The 20,110-nt window shown below is 46.5% G+C and overlaps 1 protein-coding gene and 1 pseudogene across 1 annotated transcript; both read left to right on the top strand.

The window, feature by feature from the left end:
* The first annotated feature begins 3,025 nt into the window (after positions 1–3,025).
* On the top strand, positions 3,026–8,590 carry LOC120404097 (olfactory receptor 1019-like). Its single transcript, XM_039536100.1, has 2 exons — positions 3,026–3,057; positions 7,681–8,590. Exons 1-2 carry the CDS (start codon positions 3,026–3,028, stop codon positions 8,588–8,590), a joined length of 942 nt encoding a protein of 313 aa, XP_039392034.1.
* Positions 8,591–19,057: 10,467 nt separating this feature from the next.
* LOC120404096 overlaps positions 19,058–20,110 on the top strand; it is a 4,309-nt pseudogene continuing 3,256 nt past the window's right edge.

The raw sequence follows: 20,110 nt of genomic DNA, 5'->3' as shown, positions 1-20,110 counted from the left end.
GTTTTGTATCATATTAAAAAGACCTCACGGGAGAGCCAGAGATCCAGACCAGCGGATACTCTGGCCCTCTGTGTTCCATTTCCACAAAGAAAGACACGGCAACAACATTAATTGCATGTGCTGTGCTCACCTGTTGACCTGGGAGCAAACATGCTCCAGGAATCAAATCTCAAAGTCATCAAAGCAGATTTAACCTCTGCCACCCAAGGAAGCAGCTCCCGAGGAATTAAAGGCAACGTTTTTATGGTTAGCAAACAGGGAAATGTTTCACCCTTAGTCTGATTTTAGAGTACTGAGCAAGTACTGCTTCCGTCCTTCTCAACTCAATGTAAGTGAAGGGAGGGAAAATAAAGAGGTGTCACCAAGTCATGGGATAACAAGTTAGTTTCAGAGCATTTCAGCCTTCAATTGAAAGGACAGTGAGCCATTCATGGGAGGGGAAGGAAGGAATTACTGTGAGAGGAGAAATTTCAAATTTTCTGAACATATTTACCTATCAAAAGAAGGACAGAGCTTTAACAAGGGAGGCAGAAGAGTGACTGGAAAAGGAGAGAAAAATAGCTTTAATAGGGAGGGGGAAAACTCACCCATCAATTCAGGGAATGTCTATACTAAGGTCATTACAGCTTTAGATGTTTTCCACAATGATGGAAAGGTTTTTCCTTAGATGTAGTTAATCCACCTCTCTGAGAGGCAGTAGCTCGGTCAATGGAAGAATTACGCTGAGGGTCAGTGCAAGCTAACTGCCTCGCACAGGGTGTGAAATGTTTTCCTGCCCTGTGTGATGGAGCTCTATTGATATAATTTTTAAGCATAAACCAGGCCTCAGAGAAGCGGTTGATGGAAAAGATCAGTTGGGAAATCTAGTCCTATCTCCCTGCCAGGGCAGCAGAATCCCCTTCGGGTCTTTTTTGTTCAGGCTGATTGGAAATATTCCAGCTGTCTCAGCTTCCCAGTAGAGATTATTCTGCATTCTGGCCGAGCTCAGTGTCAGGCTGTGTGTGTGTGTATTGGGCACTCTGTGTGTGTGTGTTTGTTATGTAGTTGGCACTGTGTGTGTGTAGTGGGCACTATGTCTGTGTATGTGTGTTTGGTGTGCATTGAGCATATGTGTGTGCATGTGGTGTGGGGTAGAGTGGAGCTGAATGTCTAGTGTAGGCAGGTGCATGTCCCTTGCCATCCCCACTGCTCAGGCTGGCATCCCCCCTCCTCCCAGTGCAGGGCTCCTCGTCAGATCATAGAATCATAGGACTGGAAGGGACCTCGAGAGGTCGTTTAGTCCAGTCCCCTGCACTCATGGCAGTTTGAAGTATTATCTAGAGCATCACTGACAGGTGTTTGTCTAACTTGCTCTTAAAAATCTCCAGTGGTGGAGATTCCACAACCTTCCTGGACAAGTTATTAGAGTACTTAGCCATCCTCACTGTTGGGATGTTTTTCCTATTGTCCAACCTAAAGCATCCTTACTGCAATTGAAGTCCATCAGTTCTTGTCCTATCCTTCCTCCCATCCCCCATTGTTTTGCAATTTTATTCCTAAACTCTGTGTGATGAGTTGGGTCACAGAAACTCCTTTGGGAGCTGCCACCAGATGTGCCTAGACTACCTCTGAGCCTGTTTTCCCTGCCAGCTTCGGTCTTTAGTACTTTACCTTGTTTGAGCTAGACACGCTTGCCTGCTGCAAACACAGAGCCAAGTCTGAAACTCGTCCCCCGCAAGCTGCAGGCTAAACTGAAAACAGCTTATGAATGGCTCCTGTCTCCAGCACTCAGACGCCCAGCTCCCAGTCAGGTCCAAACCCCAAATAAATCCATTTTACCCTGTATAAAGCTTATACAGGCTAAACTCATAAATTGTTCGCCCTCTGTAACACTGATAGAGAGAGATGCACAGCTGTTCCCCCCCGCCCTCAGGTATTAATACATACTCTGGGTTAATTAATAAGTAAAAAGTGATTTTATTAAATACAAAAAGTAGGATTTAAGTGGTTCCTAGTAATAACAGACAGAACAAAGTGAATTATTAAACAAAATTATAGTAAACCACATAAGTCTTAGCCTAATACAGTAAAAACTACATGCAGGTAAATTTCACCCTCAGAGATGTTCCAATAAGCCTGTTTTACAGACTAGACTTCCTCCTAGTCTGGGTCCAGCAATCACTCACACTCCTTTAATTATTGTCCTTTGTTCCAGTATCTTTCAGGCATCTCCTTGGGGTGGAGAGGCTATCTTTTGTGCCAGCTGAAGATAAAATGGAGGGTTTCCCCCAGAGGCTTATATAGTCTCTCTCCTGTGGGTGGAAATCCCTTCCCCACTCCTATGCAGAATCCAGCTCCAAGATGGAGTTTTGGAGTCACATGGGGAAGTCACATGCATGACTCTGTTCCTTACAGGCTGACACCAAATTCCCAGGAAAGCTCAGATGTGGATTGGCTTCTCTCAAAGTTCATTGTTTGCTTAAGTGTCTCTTGATTGGGCACTTACAGAGAATAGTCTTTTCTCAAGAACCTGACCAACTGCTTCACTGAGGCTACTTAAAATCAAATAAGTCCATAGCCAATATTCATAACTTTGAATACAGGAATGATACATGAATTCAAATAGGATGACTATATCCAGTAAATCATAACCTTTGTCGAGATATGTTACATGGCATATCTATCATAAAACATATTGCAGTTATATCATATTTACACTCATAAGCCAATTTCAATAAAACATTATGGGGTGCAATGTCACACTCTGTTTCATGGACTATAAATTATAGGAAATAAATAAAATTAACAAAAGAATCAGGATGGAGCTGGCATGCTTGGAGATATTTTGTTGTAGCATCTGCAGAGTTGTTGCAGAGATTATCTTTGTTAACCACCAGTTTAGGGAATATCCTACTTTTTGGAGTCTGCCCTGACCTTGGCATTCGCAGGGAGGACTGCCCCAGGCTCCTCTGGGTGACAGGAGGCAGAGAAGCCAGGAGGAGGAGTTATGAGTGTGACACTGTAGTCTATATGATTTTATAAAAATATGCTAATGAGTGAATATAATGTAAGTGGAATATTCTTCATGCAAAAGGTCTCTTGTAAGGTATCATTACAAAGTTTATAATCTACTGAGTGATGTCATCCTATTTGTATAAATGTACCGATCTTGTATCTGAAACCAGAAATATGAAATTTAACTTTGAGGGCCTATTGTAATTTTGCAAATTGTGGGCCATTAACGGTGGTTTGGAATCTTGATGACTCCCATTAAGCAGGACAATTGTCTGCAGATGACTCTGTTTTATTTGTAAGTCTCCCTGTATACCTGTCTGCTGGCAAGTGGGTAATGAAGTCTTGCAGTGACATGTGATCATGTCACCTGAACTGGAATCCATCTTTAACCTGGTGGTTTTCCATTGAGAAGGAGGGGGTGGGAACCCAGAGGGACAAAGGATTCCCACCTTTTGCAAGAAACATATAAGGGGTTGGGACAGGGAAAGAGGAGAGGAGCCATCACGAGGACTCCCCTAGCTACGACCTGAGCTGGAACAAGAGCTGTACCAGAGGAAAGAATTGTGCCCAGGCCTGGAAGGGGTCCAGTCTGAGTAAAAACTTACTGAAGTATCCCTGAGGGTGAGATTATCTTTATTCACTTTGATTAGACATAGATTTGCGTGTTTTAATTTATTTTGCTTGGTGATTTACTTTGTTCTGTCTGTTATTACTTGGAACTGCTTAAATCCTACTTTCTGTATTTAATAAAATCACTTTTTACTTATTAAGCTTTATACAGGGTAAAACAGTTTTGTCTGGGTTTAGACTCCATTGCGAGTTGAGCATCTCAGGCCTGGTCTACACTAGGGGGTGGGGTCGATGTAAGATACGCAACTTCAGCTACGGGAATAGCATAGCTGACGATGAAGTATCTTATTTCGACTTACCTCCCGTCCTCACGGGGTGGGATTGACCGCCGCGGCTCCCCCTGTCGACTCCACTACCATCGCTCACCCTGGTGGAGTTCCAGAGTCGACGGGAGCGCGTTCGGGGATCGATATTTCGTGTCTAGATGAGACGAGATATATCGATCCCCGATAAACCGATAGCTACCCGCCGATCCAGCGCGTAGTGTATACGTTACCTCAGTGTTAAAGACAAGAACACTTCTGTTAGCTGCTTTCAGGTAAAACTGCAGCTTTGAGGCAAGTAATTCAGACCCTGGGTCTTTGTTGGAGCAAATGGGACTGTCTGGCTCAGCAAGACAGGGTGCTGGGGCCCCGTGTTGGCAGGGAAAGGAGGAGCAGAGGTAGTCTTGTCACATCAGGGTGGTCCTGTAATCTAACCTATCACAATGAGCATGACTCCTAGAGGAAGTAGGGACATAGTGTTTCCTGAGCAGAGACCTGCAGTGACAAACTTGGAGGTTCTGAATACAGAGATTGCTGGCTGTTGGTTGTTTCTGCTGGTGTTCAGAGAAGCAGGACTTTATGTACATTCTTTGTAATCCCTCCTCCACAGATTATACCATGGAATAGGGCTGACTTGGATCATCACTTTTTCCTCCTAATACACGCAACCCTGTAATGCCTCACAGGTTGGCACCACTTAGGAGAAGGGGGCACCAACTTGCCCTGAAACACAGATAATACCAGACAAGCCTGAACACCCATGGGGGATAATTTCTGCTACCACAGTGCAGAAAGGAAGAGTCTTCACTGGGCCTGCCATGGATCTACTTGTGAGGAGGTGATGACAACAATTTTCTTGTGCATCTGCAGCCATGGATCAATGCATGAGCCCATCCCTGTGGTGACCTCACCCTTTCATGTCAATTGGACACTACTGTCAATCAGCACCACACCTTTGGTGTTACTGGGATAGTTTCTAGGTTGGTGGCTGCGACATACCAGGGTTCAACTCAGACTAATCAGCAGCTGTGTCACACCTTCCTGCAACCTTGTAATGCCTTGCTGAAGTGGCTTCCACCTGGGCCACTCACAAACAACCATCTAGCAGGCAAATCACGCCCTGAGCATGTGTGTGTAATTGCAGCCGGGCCAGGAATAGTTGGTTATACTGCAAGGTGACCCCAACACACACCCCAGTCTTCGATTTCCCTCCCAAAATGTACATCCTGTGCTGCCCAGTCCTCTCCTGGACAATACAAGTTACACTGTTCATTATTTCTTTAGTAGCATTAATATGCATGCAACGTAGTTTCTCAGACACTTCTATTTAAACACACTGCATTAGTTGAAACAATAAAACTAAGTTTATTGACTACCCAGATAGATTTTAAGTGAGTGGAAATAAGGAGGCATAGAAGTCGGACACGGTTACAAGAAAAATAAAGCTACAATGCAACTTGTGCTTAACAACAAACGATGTGAAATTCCTAGCAAAAGTTTCCTCCCCACATGCTTTCAGCAGTCTTATTGACCAAACGTTTTAAGTCAGGACCCCTCCCCTAGTCCAATGGTTGCTTCCTTTATCCCTTCAGATGCAGTGAATCAAAGGGCAAAGAGAGAGAGAGTGGGGGTGCCTTTGGATGTCTGCCCCGCCTGTTTATAGTCCTACCCCTCTCTGAGAAACATTTCCAACTGGTTACCAGAAGATAAAATGTCTGTGTAGAATGATGTTCCCTGCTGCTTTTTCCTTACCTTTTTGGGCTTCCTTGTTTCCCTTCCTGCTTGAAGATTCTGGTTACTGTTTAGATACAAAATTAAGCAGAGCGCACATGTCTTTGTTTAAGTCAGACCAGTTTTCCAGTCTCAGTTTGGAACATGTATGAATAACACAATGCAGTGAAATCATAACTTCACATACATTATAAAAAGATGTATTACTGTTTGCGATGAGAGCATGACTATTTCTAGTTGACTCACAGATTCATTTAGCATCTTAAAGCTGAGCTCGGTGTGCAGATAATAGGTATGCAAGAGGGATAGTTTTGTGAACGGCTGAAGTCCGTAGCATGCTGTGGCCTCCTCCTGAACTCCTCTGGTCATCATGTGGGCTCCATCAAGCAAAATGAGTGAACCTAACTTTCCTACTTTGGGGAGTAACCTAGCAAAGGAAGGATCTAGGATACCATGGTGACTGGCATGCTATATATAGCTAGATAATCTGAGTACTCCTTCATGTCTTACATTCCATCTATTGGTGCTGGGACAATGAGGTGATTCTGAAACCAGGAAGGACAGAGAGGATATCAGCTACAACTGCAAACAATTGGTACTTTTCACCTGTATCTAACTTTCTGTTTCTTTGATTCCAAATTTGTTGCTCAGGCTGGTTGAAAATTTTTCTTGAGACTTTTTTTGATGGGGAATTGGAATTTCCATGTAACTATTTTTTCCATGAAATTATTTTTCCCAGGAAATTATCACCTTTCCATCAAAATACTAAACTCTCCTCCTCCCTAAACCGTGGCTGTGGGACTCTGGTGAAGTTCCAGGGCAGTTCAGCAAGAGGAGAGACCATCATGTAATCCACCCTGGGAACCTGGCCCATGGAAGAGATTGGTGGTGTGTAAAAATGAGGCACTTCAGTGGTATTTCCAAGTGGAAATATTAAGTTTTAGCAAGAAGATTTCAGTCTCCACACACAAAAAAAACCCAAAAAGATACTTTGTTGATCAGCTCTACACAGTACCCAGCTTGCACTGACAAGAACAGGGTGAAATATACCCCTAACCTCTTACTCTGTAACTCTGGTAGAAATTGCATCATTTAATAGCACAGTAAGAAAGAGGGGTCAAATTAATCCCCAGGGCACCAATTACACCATGGTGGCTTTGGGTCACTGAACACATTAATTAGGTTTTATGGCTCTCTGAGCTCAAGTATTCCCAGTTGCTTCTGCAATTATGTCCCATAGATCACACAGCTCAGTATAAAATTTCCTGCATGCTCCAAACTGGCAGTTTCTATTGATGGGGAAATGCCACCGCATCTCTCTCTCTCTCTTCTCAGCAGGTACGTGCTATTACCCTGAATTACAGTCACACACACATGCAGACACCATGATGATCAGCAGGTACTGAATGGAAGACCTCCAGCACTAAAAGCCTCAGCCCTAACTCCTACCCCTTCAGCTAAAGGAGCGACCTCCTTGCTTGGAAAATATAGGCAATTACATAGTCACTGAAGTCAGTGCTTTCCATTGTGTCTCTGGGTTTTCATACCGGCTAAAATAAATGCCAAAAAGCTTAATTAGCAGAGTAAGCAACTTTACCCCAAACCGACATGCCAAGCCACAGAGCTCCCCTTGCCCAAAGAGGATAGAAAGATTGACAATCCATTCCGCTCACCCCTTCTTTACCAAACAAATAATCTCTCCAGACTGAGATGGTTTTCATCCTGATTCTCTTACAGCAGATTGACAAGTCCCTGTTTGCTGCTCAGATTAGTGAAAAGGAGTGTCCCTGTGTGGGTCATGATTAACCTCCATGTCATTGTATTTATGCAGTGTGTATTTTATTAAACAACTGGAATGACCAGCTGTGAACATCTGTCTCTGTGGACTAAGCCCTTCCCAGAGTGGGTACTGATGTCCATTAAGAAACTGATCTCCATTTATCTTAACTTACTTCATTACAGAGAAGGGACAGGTTTTCTGCACCATCCACCTGCCCACAGCTCTGTAGCTTCCTGATCTCTGTTCAGAGGAGATGGAAAAGGGAAATCACTCGGAGGCGACTGAGTTCATTCTATCAGGACTGACAGATCGTCCGGAGCTGCAGGTTCCCCTCTTCGGGGTGTTCCTACTGATTTATGGTATCACCCTTGTAGGGAATGGGGGGATGATCTTGTTAATCATGATTGATCCCCGACTCCACACCCCCATGTACTTTTTCCTCAGTAATTTATCTTTCTGTGACCTCTGCTTTTCCTCTATAATTTCCCCTAAGATGCTGCTGAATTTCTTAGAACAGAGGAAAAGCATTTCTTACACTGCCTGCGCTGTGCAACTGTATCTCATTATCATTTTTGCAGATGTTGAGTGCCTCTTGCTGGCTGTGATGGCGTATGACCGTTATGTGGCCATCTGTAACCCGCTGCTCTATACGGTCACCATGTCCAGGCAGCTTTGTAAAAGGCTGGTGGTCGGGGTGTACGCTGTGGGGCTGGTGGATTCAGTGATACAAACATGTTTTACATTTCAGCTGTCATTCTGCAGCTCCAACATCATCAATCATTTCTTCTGTGACATCCCATCATTGTTGGTGCTCTCCTGTTCTGACACCAGCATCAATGAGATTGTGTTGTTTGCTTTCACATGCTGCATTACACTGAGCAGTTTTGTCACTATCCTCCTCTCCTATGTTTATATTGCCTCCACCATCCTGCAGATCCGCTCTGCTGAGGGGCGGTGCAAAGCCTTCTCCACCTGCTCTTTCCACTTGACTGCTGTGGTCCTGCTTTTTGGCACGGTCCTCTTCATGTATTTACGTCCCACCTCCAGCTATTCCATGGACACAGACAAAGTGGCCTCAGTATTTTACATGGTTGTGATCCCCATGTTGAACCCCCTCATCTACAGCCTGAGAAACACAGAGGTGAAGGACACCCTGAGGAGAGCAATAAATAAACCCCGAACCAATTTTTGAATCTGTTTAACTCTGTACTGATTTAGTGACGGGGAGCGGAAACAGGTGAATTCAATTTCCAGCCCATTGCAATGTATTTTCACAGAACCCATGGTTATATTCTTGTTATTATTAATTTGTTTGTATTCCAACAAGGTCTGCAGGCCCCGACTGAGATCAGTGGACAAAACACTGGAAGCATCACAAGCCAGAGAGAATGATTCTATAGGCTGGTGGACTAGACGGTGAGATGCTCAACTTCATGTCTTTGTTCCAATGGTTATTTAATTAGTTAGCCACAGTAGAACAAAGATTGAGAGCAACCCAGATTGGAAGAGCACATCACTCAGGGGCTGGGATGCTTTCTGGAAATGCAGGAAACCCAAATGCATAGTGTGACATGTTCGGTCACCTGATGTGCTGAAATTACCTCTGATCCCGTTTACCCTGCCAGCCTGGGCCTCCAGAACCCTGCCTTGCTGAGCCAGACACGCTAGCCTGCTGCAACACAGACCCAGGGTCTGGGCCCCAGCCTGAAAGCTGCAGATCTAGACTGAAGTGAGCTCAGTAAGATACATGTCTCCAGCACTCAGACACCCAGCTCCCAATAGGATCTAAACCCCAAATAAATCCATTTTACTCTGTATAAAGCTTACACAGAGTAACATGATAAATGTTCGCCCTCTATATCACTGTAAGGGCTGGTCTACACTAGGACTTTAATTCGAATTTAGCAGCGTTAATTCGAACTAACCGCTCAACCGTCCACACCAGGAAGCCATTTAATTCGAACTAGAGGGCTCTTTAGTTCGAATTTGGTACTCCACCCCGGCAGGTGGAGTAACGCTAAATTCGACATGGCTAGCTCGAATTAGGCTAGGTGTGGATGCTAATCGACCTTAGTAGCTCCGGGAGCTATCCCACACTGCACCACTCTGTTGACGCTCTGGACAGCAGTCCGAGCTTTGATTCTCTGACCAGCCACACAGGAAATGACCCGGGAAAATTTGAATTCATTTTCCTGTCTGGGCTCTTTGAATCTGACGTCCTGGCTGGACATCGGGGCGAGCTCCGCAGCACCTGCAACACTGCAGAGCTCTCCAGCAGAGGAGTTCATGTAATCTCTGAATAGAAAGAGGGACCCAGCATAGACTGAGTGGGAACTCTTCGATCTGATCGGTGTGTGGGGCGAGGAGTCTGTGCTTTCAGAGCTGCGCTCCAAAACAGGGAATGCGAAGACCTACGAGAAGGTCTCCAAAGCCATGAGAGACAGAGGATACAGCCGGGATGCAACGCAGCGCCGCGTGAAAATCAAGGACCCCAGACAAGGCTACCAAAAAATCAAAGCGGCAAACGGACGCTACGGAGCCTGCAACCACTGCCCCACCAGTGACCGTGGACTCTGACGATGGGACAGTGTCGACGGACAGTTCCTCGGCGATGTTCACGGACGGGGAAGATGAGGAAGGGTTTGTGGAGGACGAGGCAGGTGACAGCGCTTACAACGCTGGTTTCCCCGACAGCCAGGATCTCTTCATCACCGTCATGGAGATCCCCTACCAACCCTCCCCGGCCGTTAACCCGGACCCTGAATCAGGGGAAGGAGCAGTCGGTAAGTGCTTTAAACATGTAAACTTTTATTCTTAATATAACAGGAATCTGAAGTATGTGAAAAGGAGGTCTCTATATATATGGGGATAGAACAGAAATACTCCTGGGAGATCTCCACGAAGCTCTCCTGGAGGTAATCGAAAAGCCTCTGCAGGAGGTTCCTGGGGAGAGCTGCCTTATTGGGTGCTCCGTGGTAGCACAGTTTTCCGCGCCAGGCTTTCATGAGGTACTCAGGGAGCACTGCCTCCCCGAGCACGGCTGCATCGGGCCCTGGTTCGTGCGAGCTTTCACGCAGCATGCGCTCTATATCTCCTTCAGTGACCCTCCTCAGGGTGATCTCGCTCGGAGACTCCTGCATCTAATTAGGGTAATTACTGTAATGTTACGCCTGGTGCAAAGTATTTTAAAAAAATCTACGGACACACGGCATAGCACAGACTCAGCACGCAGCTGTGTGACGAGCATAACGGAAAGCCAAAGAATATAATGGACGCTCATGGAGGGAGGGGGGAATGAGGACGCAAGGTATCCCACAGTTCCTGCTGTCTCCGAAAAGTATTTGCATTCTTGGATGAGCTCCAAATGCTTCTAGGGTCAAACACAGTGTCTGCGGTGGGTCAGGGCATAGTTCGGCAATTTGCGCACACACCACACCCACTACCAGAAGTGAAAACAATCCTCTGTTGAGTCTTTTACATGTCGCCCTATCTTTACTGAATGCTGCAGATAGACGTGATGGTGCAGCACTCAACACCAACATCCTTACTCCCCCCACGCTATGGATGGCTGATGGTACAAAAAGATGGAAATCCGTCCTCATCATCAGCCTCTTGGCACATGGGGCAGTGCAAAAGGGCTGGTAACCATGCCGACAAGTATCAGTAAGGTCGATCAAGGGCGCCTGTCCCTAATTTTTGATGGCTGATGGTACAATATGGCTGGTAACTGTCCTCATCATTGCAACAGGGGGCTGAGCTCCATCAGCCCCCACCCTTCATTGTAAATAAAAGATTCAATTGCCCCTGGACTAGCAGAGGGATGATGGGCTCCTTCATCCACACTCCTTAATGTCCTGCCTGGACTATCATTGCAGCTGGAGGCTTCCTTCCAGTCATTTCTCACAAACAAGTCACTGTGTCTTATTCCTGCATTATTTATTACTTCATCACAGAAGTGGGGGGACAATGGTATGGTAGCCCAGGAAGGCCGGGGTAAGAACGGAATGAACAGGTGTTGTTGTTGCAGGAGCACCCCCTGTGAATAGCATACAGCTCAAAATTTATGCAGGATCGGACACAGAGCAGCTGTGCTCTCTGGTTCTATGATACAGTGGTTCTCTAGTACACTTGCCCATAATCTAGGCAGGACTGATTCTATTTTTAGATACTAAAAGGAGGGATTGACTCAGGGAGTCATTCCCAGTTTTTGCTTTTGCACCCCTGGCTGCTCGGCCAGGGGCACTTATGACAGCAGCAAATGGTGCAGTGCAAAAGGACAGGTAACCATGCCCATCTTATTACCATCTTATTACCAATTTATGGTATGGTTGATAGTACAATATGGCTGGTAACCATCTCTGCTGTCATGCAAAAGCAAACTCATGCTGCTGTGTAGCGCTGCTGGCCCGCCTCTGTCAGCGGCATCTAGTACACATACGGTGACATACACAAAAGGCAAAACAGTGTCCATGGTTGCCACGCTATGGCGTATGCCAGGGCAATTCTGGGAAAATGGGCTTGAAATGATTGTCTGCCATTGCTTTCCCGGAGGAAGGAATGACTGGCAACATTTACCCAGAATCCACCGCGAAAATGATTTGTGCCCCAGCAGGCACAGGGGTCTCAACCCAGAATTCACAGAGACAGCCTAGACTCAGTTAATTGTTCGCCAAAATTTATCTTTGCAAGGAATTCACTCCCTGTTTCCCATCTCACAGCTTCCACTGTCTCCAGACCTGCCACAGCATCCCCCTCGCAGAGGCTGGCAAAGATTAGGCGGCGAAAGAAAAAGACAAGGGACAAGATGTTCGAGGAACGTATGGGCTGCTACCTAGCAGAGGCGGACCAGCAGAGCCAGTGGAGGGAGACCGTCTCTCTGTGCCAGCGCTCACACAGCGAACGGGAGGAGAGGTGGCGTGAGGAAGACAAGCAGGTGACTGAAACGCTGCTTGGACTAGTGAGGGAGCAAACGGACACGCTCAGGCGCCTTGTGGATGTTCTGCAGGACCGCAGGAGGACAGAGACACCCTGCAGTGTATCTGCAACCGCACTCCCCTGCCACAAAGTCCCATACCCCCCTCAACGAAAGTAATCAGGAGGAGGGTCGGCCGGGGACGTGAATACTGTCACTGCACCACAGCACAGTGCTCAAGTACCCAAAAGCTCTCATACCCTACCTTTGCCGAAGTCCTTCACTTCCACACTCACAGTAGTCCCAATCCCAGTCCCATCCCCTAACTGTGTACTTAATTAATAAAAATGCTTTGCTGTTAATTACTGTTTCAGTTATGTTTTTCAAAGAAGACTGTGTTTGAATGGGGGCGTGGGTAAGGGGGTGGTTAATTGCATAGGACAGTCACCTTTCCCAGGGTACAGACACGGGGGCAGGATCAGCAGCGGGTCACACACACGGTGCAGTCAGTAGGCACCCTGGTCGGTTTTTGGAGGTGGTTTCCAGGATCTGTGTGGGCGGGGGAGATGTGACTTTGCAGCGGGGGAGGGCGGTTACAGATCTTATACAGCGGTCCTTGTCCTGGACCGCTGAGTCACGCAGCTGAGGAATCTGTATCCGTCCTCCTCCACCACAAGAATTCCATAAAGAGGGATGGCAGGCGCCGTTGAAAGAAGCATTCCGGCACTGCGGACCGCTCTAGGAGCAGGAGCCTGTCATTCCTTGAGTTTAGAGGCGGTCTTTACATCACCGCACACCCTACCCAGCACAGCCTGCGTCCCAGTTTCAACCCTTTCACGAAAAGTCATGAATAAAGAAACCTTTGTTAAGTAATAATGGGACATGTATTTTATTTTTACACGTGTGCTGGAAGTGGGGGTAATGGGGTGAACGGGGTATGTAACCGAAGAGGAGAGTCAACAGTAACTGGGTAAAGAAACAGGGGCAGGTTCAGCTTCTCTGTAAAGAAACTGAACAGTCACAGGTCACGCTGCTCGCTGGTATTTGAAGAGTTCCTTGTCGCTGTCCCAGGCGCCTGTATAGGGCTTCATGAGCAAGTGCATTAGCGGGCAGGCTAGGTCCCCGAGGATGACTATAGGCATCTGCACATCCACAACAGTTATTTCGTGGTCCGGGAAGAAACTACCTTCCTGCAGGCGTCTGAGCAGCCCACAGTTCCTGAAAACACACGCATCATGAACCTTGCCCGGCCACCCAACGTTGATGTTTGTAAAACGTCCCCTATGGTCCCCCAGTGCTTGCAGCACCATTGAAAAGTGGCCCAATGTCTCAGCAGCTGACTGTGGAAGAGGTGGACGATAAAGTGCGAGGAGGAGAAAACGGCAATGATCGCAGCGGGCTCCATGCTTGCAGTGCTGTGGCGTCCGCGCTGTCACTGACCAGAAAAGTGCACGAACAGATTGCCCGCAGGCGCTTTCAAGGAGGGAGGGAGGGAGGTTGTGATTGACGGTTCAATGACGACACTTACCCAAAACCACCCTCGACACATTTCTCCCCCCAGCAGGCATTGGGGGCTCTACCCAGCATTCCAATGGGCAGCGGGGACTGCAGGAACTGTGGGATAGCTTCCCACAGTGCACCGCTTCCAAAGTCGACGCTGGCCCCGTGAATGTGGACTCAGAAATTCGAATTAGTGTATTTAGTATGGATACACAAATTCGACTTCATAAGGTCGAATCCACAAATTCGAACTAAGTTGATTCGAAATAGTCTTGTCGTGTAGACAAGGCCTAAGAGAGCTATACACAGCTGTTTGCACCTCCCCCCACCCCAGGTAATAATCACTTACACTGAGTTTATAAATAAACAAAAGTAATTTTATTAAGTATAAAAAGTAGGATTTAAATGGTTTTAAGTAATAACAGACAGAACAAAGTAAGTCACAAAACAAAATAAAACAAAACATGCAAGGCTAAGCTTAATACAGTCAGAAATTCATTATAAATGTTAATGTCTCACTCCAGTTGGTACTTCAGGTAAAATTCTTCTCAGATCTGATGCCTTTTCTCACCTTGGCCCAGCCTGTTCTCCCCCAGCCCTGTGGTTACAGATATTTCTGTGGGGTGGGGAGCCTGTCTCTTAAGCCAGCTTGAGACACTCATTGTTTCATAGAATATCAGGGTTGGAAGGGACCTCAGGAGGTCATCTAGTCTGCTCAAAGCAGGGCTAATCCCCAGACAGATTTTTGTCCCAGATTCCTAAATGGCCCCCTCAAGGATTGAACTCACAATCCTGGTTTTAGTAGGCTAATGCTCAAACCACTGAGCTATCCCTCCCCTCAATTTATGTAGAACTTCCTGAAGGCAGAAATTGGTAGGCAGACTATATTGATAAGCCTAGGCACTGGCACGGGCAACAGAGGTGAAAAGAGAAAAGGGTTTTTGTCAGTCCTGAATCAAGCATGGGCAACATAGAATTTTAGAGTGATTAGAAATACCAACCAGCTGATTTGGAAGAGAAATTGGCAAAATATTTGTTGATTTATAAACCTTCAACCCCAATAAAAAAGGATTTGGCTGCACTGTGGCTATTGTGGGAAACCTGTAATGAGGTGTTCCTCCAGCTGTCAAACGGCCGAGCAGAAGATACTACACTTTGTGAAAAGCTCAGAGCAAGTGAGCAAGATGCAGATAAATGGAAGTATTGACTACAGGGGTCCACGGCCAATTGGACATGCTTAAAGACACCCTACAGGAACTAAAAGTGAGGGAAAAGGGATTACTGGAACAGGTACAGGAAAAAGATAAAATATCAAGAGAAAACCAAGTCCTACAGGGCATGGTGAAGAAATTAAAGCTAGAACAGGGCAGAGCACCTGCAAGCATAACCGCTGTGAATGAATTATCAAGCAGCTTAAGCAGAAGCTAGGCTTCGCAACCCGCCAGGTTGCAGCAGGAGAATGGGATCAAACCTTGCCCAGAGGAAACCCAGACTGGGAGGAGGAAATATAGGATCTCAGGGAAACTTGGGAGAGGAATATATGGGATAATGCGCAGGAATGTAGGCATGATGAGCTCACTCCCATAGCTCTGGTAGCAGCGATCCAACGCACCACCGAAATGACTCCCGTAGATGGTGAGGGTAGCATGACCGTTACCACAGTTCCAGTATCGGCCACCGATTTAAAGGCGATGGCTGGACATTTGGGGACCCAGAAGCGAGACGCCTTTTCTAGTTGGTGTACCAACACATTTTTACTTGCAGCAAGGGAAGGGCTAACTGCCTTGGAAGTCCATTGACTCATGGGGGTATGTGCAGCCCCGGAAATTAGAGCCACTCTGGATAGATTGGTTGTTACTGAGGACGTCGGTATCCTGGGTCTAATGGCAACATTTGGGGAACAGATAGGCAGGTGTAACTTTATAGCACAAGTTGTAGCCTCCGTCCAGGAGCCTAATGAAACCCTGAGAATTATTCAACTGGACGGGCTCTGATGCAAGTAATGGCTGGTCTGGTAACAGTTGACGGTGCCACGCCGATAGATGAGCTACCATTTAGCATCCAGTCCTTAAGGGATTGCGCTGCCTCTTTGGCCTCCTATTACGCTGGTAAACTTGCATTTTGGCAGAATAACTAGCCAGCTAACCTAGAGGAGCTAAGGGGACTGACCCAACAAATAACCACTCACTCTGGACCACAACCCACTACAGGAACGCCTCACTTAACGTTGTAGTTATGTTCCTGGAAAATGCGACTTTAAGTGAAACGATGTTAAGAGAATCCAATTTCTCCATAAGAATGAATGTAAATGGGGGGGTTAGGTTCCAGAGAAATTTTTTTTGCCACTATATTATAGTACTATAGTTGGGAGGTGCCTCCGCCTTATCCCACACAGGCACAGCCACTGGTACTGCAGACAATGAGGCAGGCCAGGAGGCTGAAGGTGCTGTAGGCTAGGAGAAGCACATTGCACAGCAGCAGCAGCAGCTTCCCCTACTCTGCAAGCGCCAGGGGCAGAGGGGCTCAACCCTCGGCCTGCCCATTCCACCCCTTCCCCCAAGCCGCCACCCTTAACCTGCTTCTTCTTCCCCCCTTCCCCTTTACTCCGCACGCCGAGTCCTCACTCCTCCCCCTTCCCGAACGCCGCAAGCCAGCTGATTGCCGCAGGCAGGAGGCAGGGGAGGGAGGGGGGGAGGCACGCTGCATCCTCGCTCTTCCCCCCTCCCTCCTGCCCGTGGCAATCAGCTGGTTTGCGGCGTTGAGGAGAGAGGGGGAGTCTGCACGCTGAGTCCTCACTCCTCCCCCCTCCCTCCTGAACGCCACAAGCCAGCTGATTGCCGCAGACAGGAGGTAGGAGGAGGAGGGGGAAAGCACTGATCCGCGGGGTATGCCGGTGGGCGGGAGGCGCTGGGGTGCGTGTAGAGGAGCTGATGGGGGGCTGCCAGCTGTGGACAAAGCAGGCAGCCAAACGACGTTATAGCGAAGCATTGCACAACTTTCAATGGAGCATGTTCTGTAATTTAGCAGGGACATACGATCGAAACAACATTAAATGAAAGGCTGTTAAGTGGGGAGTTATTGTACTAGCAAAAGGAGGAGAAAGGCCAATTGCAGCATTATCAGCCTGGCAAAATGAGGAATGGCGCCAGAAATTCCCCTTGGTCTGGACTCAAAAGAAACAGGCTATGGTAAAATCAATGCCTGTGTAAAAATTGTTGCGGACTTAGTGCCTCCCCAAAAACAATATTTTTATCCAAAGGAGGCGGAGGCCCAATTGTTACAAACTATCCAGGAGCTGGAATAGCAGGGAGGAATCAGAAAAACAAAGTCACCCTTCAACTCCCCTGTATGGCTGGTGCTAAAAGCAGATGGCCTGTCCTGGCACCTAACAACGGCCTACAGGAGGATGAACACAGGTACAATACCTATGGCTCCTATTGTGGCGGACCTGACACAGGTTATACAAAAGGTCCAAGCCACATTGAAATATTTTTCAGTAATTGATTTATCCAATTGTTTCTTTGCTATTCCCCTAAACCCTGACTCACAGGATCCTTTTGCCTTTACAATAAAAGAACAGCAGTGGACTTTTTGTCAATTGCCCCAAGGGTATCACAACAGTCTGGCAATCGCACACCGGCAAGTGATAGATATGCTGGATAGATTGAGTCCGCAAGATAGACCATTTGTGTTTTTATATGTGGATGATATTTTAGCCTTTGGGGAAACTGAGGCACAGACTCAGATGATAACCGAAAAAGGGTTAGCATTAATCCAGTAAAACCAGGATTTAGGATAGTCTTGGATAAGGATTGACTGGTGCAGCCGCAAGTCACATATTTAGGTATAATTATTGGAAAGAAGGAAGGTAAATAGACCAGCGCCAGGTGAGAGCCCTACTAGAAATGCCAGCTCCTACTGACGCCCACTCCTTGAGAGTACTATTGGGAGGCTTTAACTTTCTCAGATCACACATTGACAAGTATGCTGAAATAACGCACCCCTTGTGGCGATTACTAAAGACAAAGGCAAATTGGGAGTGGGGAGTAGAGCAGGATGCTGCTTTAAGGCTTTTAAAGCAAAAGGCTTCAGAGCTCCAGCACTGCGTTTTCCCGATGAGTCACAGCCTTTTGTTATTCGATTGTCTGCCAAACAATATGGCCTTGGCTGCTACGCTATTACAAAATAATGAGGATGGAAAACTGGTTCCAGTAGCATATGAATCCAGGAAGCTACAAGGAGCTGAGATAAATATTGATCCCTGGGAACGCGAATGACTGGTAGCCATCCAGGCAGTGCAAATCTTTTGAACCAATCACAGGAATAGCTCCAGTCACTATTCAAAGCACCCAAACTAAACTAAAATACATTTTGTCAGGGAAACTGATGGGAAGGAAAGTCTCTAATACTTGAATGGCACAATGGATGCTGATTTTAATTAACAGAGGGGTAACCACGAAAACTCTATCCAAAACAGATATGTTAACACATGCTTTAATTGAAAAAGGAAACCGGCACGACTGTCCAGAGGTTACTCTGGAACAGAGAATTGCTCTAGTGGAGGCACCCCGACTAGACGAACTGGATACGACAGGACAAGAGAAGCATATTTGGTTCACTGATGGAAATGCAATGGTAAAAAATGGGAAAAGGTGTGTAAAGTATGCAGTAATCAATTTAGACAAGGAGATTATTCAGGGCCAGCTGGACCACAGGCCAGCCCAACATGCTGAATAACATTCAGTTTATCAGGTTCTGAAACAATATGAGGACTCCCCATGGCCAGTGTATGTTTACGCTGATAGTGATTTTTGCGTAAAGGGAATTGAGTTCTGGATGCAGGACTGGAAAAGAAATGGGTGGAAGGCGGCGGATGGTAAAGTTATTGCATACTTAGATGAGTGGGAATGGATTTACCAGTGGGTAATAGAATCCTAAGCAATTGAAAATCGGGCTTGTGAAAGCCCACAACAAGGGAAGAGGCAAGGAAGCCATTTGGAATAGTCGGGTGGATACAATAGCCCGACAACACAGTATAGCAATTGTAACTAGAAGCCAAGTTAAAAGCACCCCTAGTGATGTCCCCGAACCAATGGGTGCTGCTATAAATCACGGAATTCCAGGAAAAGTGGAAAGGCAAGAACTGATTAATGTAGCCCATCAGTTCATGCAGGAGCGGGTAAAAAGAACCTTAAATAGGTTAAGACAGGTTACAGAATGGAAAAAGATGGAAGATGATGTTAGAACATGGGTAAGGAATTGCATTTGGTGTGCACAGGATAGAGCACGACCCCCTCACTGGCAACCCATGATGCACCAACGGAGGCTCAGGCCCTGGCATAGGGTTCAGATTGATTTTATTGACAAGTTACCAAGAAGTAAAGATACATGTTAGTAATTATTGATTCCTTTTCAGGATGGGTAGAAACATTTCCCACTAAAATTAATAGCACCAAGGTGGTAGCTAAGAAGTTTTTTAATGAGGTGGTGTGGTGTGTAGATATGGTAGGTATGAGTCAGCAGTGTGCCCTTGTTGCCAAGAAGGCTAACGGCATTTTGGGCTGTATAAGTAGGGGCATTGCCAGCAGATCGAGGGACATGATTGTTCCCCTGTATTCGACATTGGTGAGGCCTCATCTGTAGTACTGTGTCCAGTTTTGGGCCCCACACTACAAGAAGGATGTGGAAAAATTGGAAAGCGTCCAGCCGAGGGCAACAAAAATGATTAGGGGGCTGGAGCACATGACTTATGAGGAGAGGCTGAGGGAACTGGGCTTGTTTAGTCTGCAGAAGAGAAGAATGAGGGGGGATTTGATAGCTACTTTCAACTACCTGAAAGGGGGTTCCAAAGAGGATGGATCTAGACTGTTCTCAGTGGTACCTGATGACAGAACAAGGAGCAATGGTCTCAAGTTGTAGTGGGGAAGGTTTAGGTTGGATATTAGGAAAAACTTTTTCACTAGGAGGGTGGTGAAGCACTGGAATGGGTTACCTAGAGAGGTGATGGAATCTCCTTCCTTAGAGGTTTTTAAGGTCAGGCCTGACAAAGCCCTGGCTGGGATGATTTAGTTGGGAATTGGTCCTGCTTTGAGCAGGGGGGTTGGACTAGATGACCTCCTGAGGTCCCTTCCAACCCTGATATTCTATGATTCAATTATTCTACTCCTGTAACAACAGATTCTGATAATGGGGTGGGGGCTTTGTTAGAGAAATTTTTCAATCAATGTTACAAGCTTTAGGAATCAAACAAAAATTTCATATATCATATCGACCCCAATCCTCGGGTCAGGTAGAGTGCAT

The sequence above is a fragment of the Mauremys reevesii genome, linkage group 4 (assembly GCF_016161935.1).
Source record: "Mauremys reevesii isolate NIE-2019 linkage group 4, ASM1616193v1, whole genome shotgun sequence".
Taxonomy (NCBI): Eukaryota; Metazoa; Chordata; order Testudines; family Geoemydidae; genus Mauremys; species Mauremys reevesii.
This window is presented reverse-complemented; position numbering and strand designations above follow the sequence as displayed.